The 10427-nt window shown below is 41.0% G+C and overlaps 1 protein-coding gene across 1 annotated transcript; it reads left to right on the forward strand.

The window, feature by feature from the left end:
• The first annotated feature begins 117 nt into the window (after positions 1-117).
• On the forward strand, positions 118-6968 carry LOC134495475 (E3 ubiquitin-protein ligase TRIM39-like). Its single transcript, XM_063300966.1, has 4 exons — positions 118-227; positions 895-1193; positions 2144-2248; positions 6244-6968. Exons 2-4 carry the CDS (start codon positions 917-919, stop codon positions 6801-6803), a joined length of 942 nt encoding a protein of 313 aa, XP_063157036.1. The 5' UTR covers positions 118-227; positions 895-916; the 3' UTR covers positions 6804-6968.
• The last annotated feature ends 3459 nt before the right edge of the window (positions 6969-10427 follow it).

Below are 10427 nucleotides of genomic sequence, written 5' to 3' on the forward strand. Positions count from 1 at the left end.
TTGCTTTTCCTGTTCTTGGCCGTGCGCAGGGGCCGCCCGTCCTCGGCCAAACCCCTGCTTGAGAGCTGCGGAGGACGAAGAGCCCCACCCCGACCGCCGCTTTGCTGGCGACCTACTTTCTCTTTCCCTCTCCGCGCCGGGCAGCCTGAGGCAGCGGCGCCCGAGCAACGAGTTCCTCCCCGAGTCCCCCTTCCTTTGCTCCGACGTCTCCAGGCCGGCGGAGAGCGGTAAGTGGGCGGGCAGGCGGGCAGGCGGGCGGGCGCGGGCCGAGAGAGCCGCCTTCCTCTCCCTTCCCGGACCCGCACGGTTCCTCCGGCCCTCCCGGGACCTCCACTGCAGCAGCCGCCGCTTTGGCAGGGCTGACGGTCTGCGGCCCAACCAGCACGTCTTGGCTGGGGAAAGCGCTGTCCGCTTCTCCACTGGCTGCCGCCTGGATCGATCACAAGGGGCGGCGCCTGCCTGCCTGCCCTCCGCCTTCCATCCTGGGCAGAGAAGACGCGGCACTAAAGGCACAGGCGGAGGGCGGGCAAAGGAAAAGGAGAGCTTCGGGCGCAACAGTTAGGTTACAGGAACAATTGAGGGGGTCACGCCTCGGCCAGGGGTAAGCTAGAGCGCAGCAGGCCGGAAATGGAGGGAGACAGGGAGGGGGAACGGCTGAAAGAAGGAAGCAGCGTTGGCTGGCCTCCCTTTCTGCTTTTTCCTCTTTTTGCTCTTGCTGCCGAGACTGATGGAGGTGGAAAAAGCCTGATGGAGCTGGTTTCTTAGGAGAGTTTGCTATACTTGCTTGTTTTCTTCTCTATAGTCCTACCTTAAACTTTGACCACACCACTTTTTGTCCTTTTAATCTGATTTGTTCAGTCTTTCTACTGCAGCCTTTACTCTTTTTTTTTCCAGATCCACCTGAGTGAGGGTCACAATGTCCCACACTCCTCGTTGCAAGCTAGTTGACTATTTTGAAGAACTGAGTGAAGGCGAATTCAAGAAATTTAAGATGCACCTCGAGGACTACCCGCTGGAGAAGGGCTACAAGCCCATCCGCCGCTCCAAGACTGAGAAAGCCACTTGCGTTGAAATAGCCCGATACATGACTGAGGCGTATGAGGATGCCAAGGCATTGAAGATGACCGTCAACATTTTGGACAGAATAAATAAGAAGGATCTGTCTGCAAGAATCCGAAAGGAGATGCCAGAATGTATGTAGAAAGAGCCCTGTTGTGCACTGGTAACCCAGGAGTGATTCTTAAGCTTAATTCCATTGTTGGACTCTGTTTACACATTGTCATTTCTCTCAAAATCAGAGTGTGACAATGGCCTTTACATGTTTTCAGTTGTGGGTATAGAGCAAGTAAGTGTGTCAGTCAGCTGGAGGAAAAGAGAAACGGATGTGAATGTAGTGAATGCGGTATAGGCTCTATTGTGAGATTCATCCTGTTCTCTGCAGCTCACATCCCACCTCTTGTTATGGCTGATTCGCTATCTTAGCAAACCAGAAACACCAAGAAGGTGTTTTGTGATGCAATAGTTATCTCATTTGTTTTAGCAGGGACATCTGCCTCCCTTGGACAAACAAGAAATCCCTTTACATTTTTATTTTTGGATTTGGGGTTTTGATGAAAAATCCTGATGGCCAAGATGTCTCCATGCATGATACTCAAGCCCTCTATGGACTATTCAAACATAGAAACTGTTGAGGTTTAGGAGAGAGCAGAGGTTGTCCAGCCTATTATCTTTCTTTAAAAAGATTGCTGGAGAGATGTCCTTTCCTGTTCACTACTCCCTAGTGGAGCCCCACAGTTGCAGGAGGTTCTGCTAACTTTCTTGGTAACTCCAGCCAACAATGCCACCCAATTTGTTGCCCTCCTGATGTGTTACCCAGAGTCATGGCAACTGAAATCTAGCACATTTTTAAAGATTTTTTTACCCGCCTTTAAATTTTTATAAATAAGATGGTGAACATACCTAATATTCCTTCTTCCTCCTGTTTGGAGACAACTGGTTGGAAAAAGCTGTTCTACCCCATGTTGCTTGTCACTAATTGTCACTTGCCTATCATATGGTTGCAGAAGGAACAAGAGGAAACAAAGTAGCTTCAGCTTTCTTTCATTTATTTTTAAAAACAAGAATGTCCACTTATTTCTGACAGATTTCCTTCCAAAACCATCCACCATGACCAAGAAAGAAAAAAAAGAACGAGAAAAGAAGATACTGTCAAATCTATGTGACAAGTTTTCTGAGATCCCAAAGAAAGGTTAGTTGCTGGTGGATGAATTAATGTGTTCCCAGACAAAAGCCTTGGGACTGCTGCAGCAGGAAGGGCAGAAGAGAGATCTGAATGCTTGTCCCAACCTCTGAGTTAAGGTGCTGCCCACCTATTCTTAGGGCAGCCCAAACAATGCTGGCATTAAAATTGTTGTTAGCCTTTCCAGATAGGCCAGGTCAGGGAACAGACTCTACAAAAAATTCTGGAACTCTTCTTTATTGAGTTGAAATTATCTGGAGATTTATTCAATAAACTATATACTTACTTACTACTTTATTGAGATAGGTTATAGTAACCGAACCTTGAAAGCTGACAGGGTTTTCTCTTTCCTCCCTCCTATACTGTAGAAAGTTAAGATGGGGTCACTTAAGTTTCTTTCTAATATGTTCTTCCTTTCTGGGGTTTAATTCATGTTTTGCTAACTCCACATTCTTTCTCCAAAGTCATCTCTGTGATTCTCTAGAATTGTAAATGCTTATAGTATCCTTTTTGCATCTTGTCTGCGGGCTTATACTCACATCCCCCTAACAATAGTACAAATATTCCAGTACTGTAACTGCCTGTCCTCATGGCATTGCCTTCATGTCAATACTACAGCTGCAGTAGTCTGACACTGCAGTTTTAGCTGCTCCAGTTTTAAAATAGTGATTTCCCTCTTCTCCCAAGACAGTTTTTGCCATGGCTAGCATGGTTCATTATTGATATGGTTGATGACATGGTCAGGAACTGGGATCTGCCCAGGTCATTTTGGCCAGTTTTGGCTGCTGCAGGTAGACCTCCTCTCCTCAGCTGCTGAGAACCATCCTCCATGATCATTTTGGCTTTCATTATAATAAATTTTGGGGGATGTTTTACATTATCAAAGCATGCTACAGCAGGGACTATGCTATCAAGACAGGAGCACTATTGATCAGTTCTTAGCAGCTGTATTATATTCAGTGTAAAGGGTAAAGGTAAAGGTTTCCCTTGACATTAAAGTCCAGTCGTGTCCGACTCTAGGGGGCGGTGCTCATCTCCGTTTCAAAGCCGAAGAGCCGGCGTTTGTCCGTAGACACTTCCTCCGTGGTCATGTGGCCGGCATGACTACACGGAACACCGTTACCTGCCTGCCAAAGCAGTACCTATTAATCTACTCACATTTGCATGTTTTCAAACTGCTAGGTTGGCAGGAGCTGGGACTAGCAACGGGAGCTTCAGTGTACATACATCATATTCAGTGTACATAAATCATATTTCATACATACTTAACTCATCTTGCCCATTGGCCAAGAAGTAGGAGTAGCAGACAAAAGTAGGAGTAGAAGATCTAAGAAAAGAGTTTGAATGGAATGGAAGTAGATCTTAACTTCAGGGCACGGAGCATTCATCTTTTATTCCCATATTTCACCCACTCAGAGGAAACTTTGCCCAGTCTATATATCATCATCCAATCAAGGCAAAATCTGTTGTTCAATTAATGTTCCAGTTCTCATGTACATTATAATATTTTATTTATATGCAATTTATCTATCCCCTCCTAACCCTTATAGACTGTAGGCACTTACAGATATTAAAATAGCAATAGAAATAGACATATATGTTAAAACTTCAATAACAAAAACATACCAAATAAGACAGGAAAAACACACACACACATAACAGTAACACAGCACCCTTTCTGTGGAACTGCCCTTTATGCATTGTGTGGGTGTGCATGCATGAGTCAGAATGTTTCTCCTTTCCCAGGATTTTCCTTTATCTCAACTACTCTTCAGCTTCTGTGTCCTCCTCCTGATCTTTTCTCTCAGCTTCCCGGCTTAATTTCTTCTGCCATTTGCAATCTTTTCCTGGGTAGTTGGCCTGCCAGAATTTCCACAGAACTATCCCTCTAATAAATATTCCCCACTCCTCCTCCTCCTCTCTGCCATCAACTGCTTTGCCAGTTTCTTTGTGTTTGTCAGTTCCAACAGCTCCCACATGCCATCAAGTAGGAGACCTGGTTGCCCAACATTTCAGGTAGCTTTCAGGTCTTCCAAGGGTGCACCCATTGCCATTGTAATTGAGTCCACTTTGCTGCTGGTTGTCATCTTCCTCTCTTTCCTTCTACCTTTCCTAGCATTTGAGCCTTCTCCTGAGAGCTAGGTCTTTGTATAATGTGTCCAAAGGAGGATAATTTGAACCTAATCATTTGTGCCTTGAGTGAGAAATCAGGTTGGATTTGTTTGATGATCCATTTGTTTGTTTTCCAAGAAAATCCACCAATATCCTTAATGTGTCCTACTTTAAATCTGTAAGGACAACACTTATTTTTTATTAAGGTGAATGTTTTTTATTAAGGTGAAATAGAGCTGTCAGGGCAACAAATTTCATGCCATCATATTATTCTGCTGGCTCAAGGACTGGTGGATTGGACTAATGTGGTAGCGTTGCTGTGCCCTGAGTTATTGCAAAAGGATGTTAACCTGATTTTGGAGTGTGCCATTTGTTATAGACAAGGTGATAGGCACTGGAAAAAGAACTGGGGTGGGTCTGACCAAGCATCCTACCTAGCTTCTCCAGACTGGATTCACCTGTCCCACATTTCTTTTAACTTCCAAGTTAAAATAATGTGCAATAAATACAACTTTGGGAAGATACCAGAATAGACAGCAAGAGGAGAAAAGGAGATATGCTTGTGCAAATAGTTAGGTCCTGTAGTGTAGGAGAATTGAAGTTGACAAACTTGCAGGATTCTCTGCAGGATGTGGTCCAAAAAGGCAAGATGGTGGCCACAATGGTGTGATTGAAGCTTTGCCCATTTTTTATGTGGGTTGCATGCATGACACACATAAAAAACAGGCAGAACTTCAGTCACGTTGTTGTGGCCACCATCTTGACTTTTTTTACCACATCCTGAAATGTTGGGCAACCAGGTCTCCTACCTGATGGCATGTGGGAGCTGTTGGAACTGACAAACACAAGGAAACTGGCAAAGCAGCAACAAAAGCCCAATCCAACATCCCTCATGATTTGTACAATCCTGCAGTGATGAAAAATGGGACTGCTGCATCTAAAGGGCAAAAATACATTTTAGAATACTGTTAAAGCAAATTAACACAAACATTCCCCCCCACCCAGAAAAACCCCTTCAGATGAAATAGAAGAGGCCTGTTCCTTTTTCCTCTATTTTGTTGGAAGCCTCAGTAGAACTTGGTGTCAGAAAAACAGAAAAGACAGGGGAGGGGAGGAAGGAAGGAAGGAGGCTAACTCTGGGAAAGAGAAATGGCTGAGGTGGAGGCTAGCTAATGACTATAGGAGGGTGGCACACCTGAGCCTCCTAATACTCACCTCTGATTGCACCAACTATTGACCACCTGTCTTTGTCTCCAAGGTAATAGCTGGGAAATTGTAACAGATTTTACACACCTTGATGTTCTGGAATAAGAGGGAAAACAGTACTTGTTTACTGATCTAGCTAATGATGACTTTAAGCTATCTCATGAGTTAGGGATGAAATAAAGGAACAATGTGGGGCAGAGGTGTCTATGGGGAGGGGCAAGGGGGCAGATGATGAAAGCTGTGCCATGCTATTATGACATAAGCTCCACCCTCTTTTGTACATGCATTGTAATGTCATGGACATGTGTGAACTGGATGGAAGTTACAGTGCAACCCTGCTTTCTTCATTTTGATGGAAATCTGCAATCCCATGGATGACTGATGGGGCAAAGGTGAAAATCAGTTTTGCAGGGGCATCATTATAGTTAAGTTCAAGTAACAAAAGTGCCTTAAAAATAAGCTTTCCTGGCTCATGTCAAGAACCAAGAGAATTGAGAGCTTACCAGGAATGTACATTCTATAGTGCTCAGAGATTAGTACTTCCAGAAATATTCAAAGATTTCATTTGTCTTTAATTTGAGTTGACCCTGCTCTTGGTTTCTGGTTAATTATGGAGTGTTGTTTCCTCAGTAGGATTAATTTGGAAGATATCATGCTAATCTTTTCTTTATCTATAACTTTCCTAGAAGTGATCTTGGATCCCAAGACAGCTTATCCCGCCCTCATCCTGTCAGAAGATCGGAAAAGTGTACATATGGGTGAGCAAACCCAGGACCTTTCTGACAACCCTGAGTGCTTCTGTTTTTTACCAGGTGTCCTGGGAGCAGAAGGCATTGACTCTGGGACTTTAGAATGGGTGGTGGAAGTTGGCAAGGCCAAGGAATGGGCCATTGGGGTTGCCCGGGAATCAGTAGAAAGAAAATATCCAGAAGACATCACTGTTACTCAAGGGTTCTGGGTATTGCAGCTAACAGCAGGGGAATACAAGGTCTCTACAACCCCTCCCATCAAACTCACACTATGGAAATCACCACAACGTATCTTGATTATCCTGGAGCATGATTTTGAGACCCTCTCCTTTTACAATGCTGACTCAATGGATCATATCTTTACTTTTAATTATCTATTTTCTGAGAAAGTGTTCCCTTTTCTCCTAGTGAGGGACAAAGAGACTCCCTTGAAAATCTCTCCAAGAAATTCAACCTTAGAAGACATGGAGAGAACAAGGAATACAAGATTTGAATAATTTGTTTATTTACTCTGGAAGACCTTCCTTTAAAATAATTGGGTTTATTGTTTTATTAATCTTTAATTCTATTCTTCTTGCCTGAAATGCTTTTTGAACCTTCAAGTCTATGTCTTAATAAATAATAAGGAGATGGAGATGGAAATGGATGGATGGATAGGTAGATATAAATAGAGTTTTTAATATAAAATGCTAATATAATTTTTAATTTTCTATTGCTGTTTTGTCATTGTTACTTTATTCTGCATATTTTTATATAGTGTTTTAATGTAAATTACTGTATTAATTGCTGATTTTGTTCTAAACCACTCTGAGATTTTAAAATATGAAACAAAAGAATATATGCAGCTCAGGGTTGAATATTTTTTGGTGCGCTCTGAGCTTGGTTGTTTGCTTAGACATTTTGTTACCCAACTGGGTAGCATAATCAGTGTGAGTGAGCTTGGGGGTTGCTGCCTGTTTATGTGTAGCAGCCTGCCCTGCCAGTTCTGGTGGGGGTGTAGTTTCTTCCTTGGTGGCTCCCATCCACTCCCACCAAAACTGGCAGGGCAGGCTACTACATATAAACAGGCAGCAAACCCCACATGCACTTGCATTGATGTTATCTGGTTGAAACATCTGCAAGCAAATAACCAAAATTTCAAAATTAAATAACTAAATTAACTTTATTATTTATTTTATCTTATTTCATGTTCTAAACATTTGAATTGCTTTGAGTTCTTAGCTGAACAGAAAGACCGGGTGTGTATAGATCGATTAAATCATTTAATGATTTTGATTGATGAATGAACGAATGAATGAATGATAACAATCCGGACAGTTGCTCCTAGAATATTTTTCTTCTAGTCTATATGGTGACATCAATGGGAGAAGACTTCAGCATGCTATTAAGAGAGTATCTTCTATACTTTGCCTACTCTTTCTGTGATTTTTCATCTGGTTGATATGAACCCAAACTTTACCTTTGGCAAACCATGAACCAAGTTCAAGAAATTAATTCCTTTTTCCAACCTGCCTGTCTAAGTAATATTAAAGTTAATTCTGTTGATGGGAACTCAAGAAATTTAATTTGTCTTGAGAACAAAGCTTTTGTTATGCCAATTTGTTCATAAAAATAATATATCAGTCCCTCACCGCTTAGAGCCGTAACGGCTAAAGCAATATGTAAATCTTACAAATAAATGAATCTGCTTCTAGATGTAGAATGTTTTGCTTCTACATTCATGGAAGTTACTAGATCATCCAGTGTTCCATGCTGTTTTGTGTTCTTTATTTTCCACATTTTTTAAAAAAATGTTCTTTTGAAATTAAGTCCCAGTGTGGAAAGACATTAGGAATATTTGCAATGTTGCTATTTAATTGGTGCAGAATTATATAAGGGAAAAAGAATGAATGAATCAAAATCTTTAGTGCAGTCACTGAGCAGCATAAAATAATGTAGAACCCAAATAAGTACCAGTAAGACTAAAATATATGTAGAAACTACAAAATAGTTATAAATCATATTGGTATTAAGGCTTATGTAATATACTATAATGTTAGCTATTATCTGACAGCCATTTGCTGTAGTGGCTAATGTGCTGGGCTAGAAACCAGAACACAGTTCTAGTCCTTCTTTAGCCATTTAAACCGGCTGGGTGACTTTGAGCCAATCACTTCGCCTCAACCTCTCACAGGGTGGTGGTTGTGAAGAAAACAGGAGCTGGGAACATTAGATGTGGATGCTACCTTAAGTTGACCAAAAATAAAGGAGTGATAAAAATCAAATAAGTTAAAATGTCCATCTCACTTTTTAATGATTGTTATCCTTGTTACTGTTACACTAAAATATCATAAAAATCAAAATAATTTTATTATATCATGTAATATTAATACAATATAAATATATTAACAGTACAGTATGGAAATTCAGAAACCACAAGGATTCTAAAGAGAGGAAATGAGATGGCTTCCCAGTTCTGAAGTGTGCATGAGTTGTATAGAAGCAGTAAAATATCATTTGTCTACAGTGAGTTTAGTTGAACATCACATTCAGCTGGATCCATATTTAGTTTGTTTCCAAGTTGGGCCTTAGGCCATCATCATGCCTCATCCCAGTGGTTTCTTGATGTATCTCCTTTCCACAAGAAAAATCTGTTACAATAGTTAAGCTATCTGTAATAAAGGCTTTGGAATAACTACACCATAAGTTGTTTACCTAGAAGAAATTCAGATCAGAGATTCAGGTTGGTGGTGTGTTCAATTGATGGATGGGAGTGAAGAGAGACAGGTTCAGATTTCAGTTCGATCATAGAGGTCACTAGTTTACTTTGGCTTAGATAACTAAACATCTCAGTCTACATGGCCTGGTTATCCCACTGCCAGAATAGGTCAACAGCCATGTTTGAGGGTGGAAACACATCTGCTTTTACTGACCTTCCTTTTACTGCAAATTTGTCTTCCCTGTGCATTTTCCTGCTGCAGTTTGAAGGTAGACTTTTCCTCTTAGGTTGCCTCAAATGCTCTTGTCTGTTTGAGCTGGAGCACTTTGTTTCCTTACAGGCTAGCTCTGCACGTTATTGGCCACTTCACAGGGGAAAGAACACCCCTTTGACTAGGCCGGAACTTATTACTAGCCCTAATACCTTTTAGACATCAATGACTTTGAAATATAAAGCAATAATTATGATGAATGCACTTAGTCAAAGGTTGCTGGTTCAAAACCTGCCAGAAACATGTTTTAATTATTTTTTTAAATATTAAATTATTTTTAAAAATTCTTTCCAAGATTCCTACTTCTTCCTGTGTTTGTTTGCTTGCTTTATGTATTTAGAACACTGTAATTTCACCATGTCACCTGAGAGGAAAAATGCCTCCTTTTTTTTTTTTTTCAAAAGAACAATTCCAGTAGGTCAAGAGAATGCCAGTGTGATTAATGAGCTGATTCAAGGCTGGTATAATAAGCAAAAGGGTTTATTCAAAATTGGAAGGCTTATCTAAAAGTAAAAATGTTATGTATAATTCAAATAAAGGTTACTCACAGAAAGAAAGAGCAAGGGCCATACAGAAAAGTGGAAATTGTTCAAGTTTCCATATGTGAAATGATACTTTCTTTTTTTTTAATTAAATACATGGCTTGGTGAGGTCATCAACACTACAGAATCCATATTCACATGTCTCTGGATTTACCACAGCTGTGCATCCAGGAATATCGTACATACCACCATACCTTAAAAAAAACGACCACACAAAATGTCGTAATACAAATTGACATTTCTTTTAAACTTGGAAAATTAAGCTAGCCAAAACTTTAGCAACATTTGTCTTATAAAGTAGCTACAGTTGTACCCATCATAATTTTAGCCAGTCTTATATTAACTTGCAAAAATAACAGCTGTTATTTGGCAAATAATTTTGATTTTGTGGACCCCTGAGAGGGTCTTGGGGCACCCCCAGGGCTCCTAGGACCACACTTTAAGAAACACTGTTCCAGAGAATGATTCAAGAGAAATATCAGAGAGACATGTGCCTGTAAAGAAGTTTGATGGTATATTTTTTTAGAAGAGCAAAGTGTGTCCATAATGGTTAAGCTAGTGGCTTAAGGAAGACAGGCGTGGCTGGGCTTTCTCTAATCACAGAGCAACT

The sequence above is a fragment of the Candoia aspera genome, chromosome 4 (genome assembly GCF_035149785.1).
Source record: "Candoia aspera isolate rCanAsp1 chromosome 4, rCanAsp1.hap2, whole genome shotgun sequence".
Classification (NCBI taxonomy): Eukaryota; Metazoa; Chordata; class Lepidosauria; order Squamata; family Boidae; genus Candoia; species Candoia aspera.

Coding starts and splice junctions, on each gene's coding strand:
- LOC134495475 (XM_063300966.1), top strand. CDS start 917: ATGTCCCACACTCCTCGTTGCAAGCTAGTTGACTATTTTGAAGAACTG. Junction 1,194..2,143: donor CCGAAAGGAGATGCCAGAAT/GTATGTAGAAAG, acceptor TATTTCTGACAG/ATTTCCTTCCAAAACCATCC. Junction 2,249..6,243: donor TTCTGAGATCCCAAAGAAAG/GTTAGTTGCTGG, acceptor TAACTTTCCTAG/AAGTGATCTTGGATCCCAAG.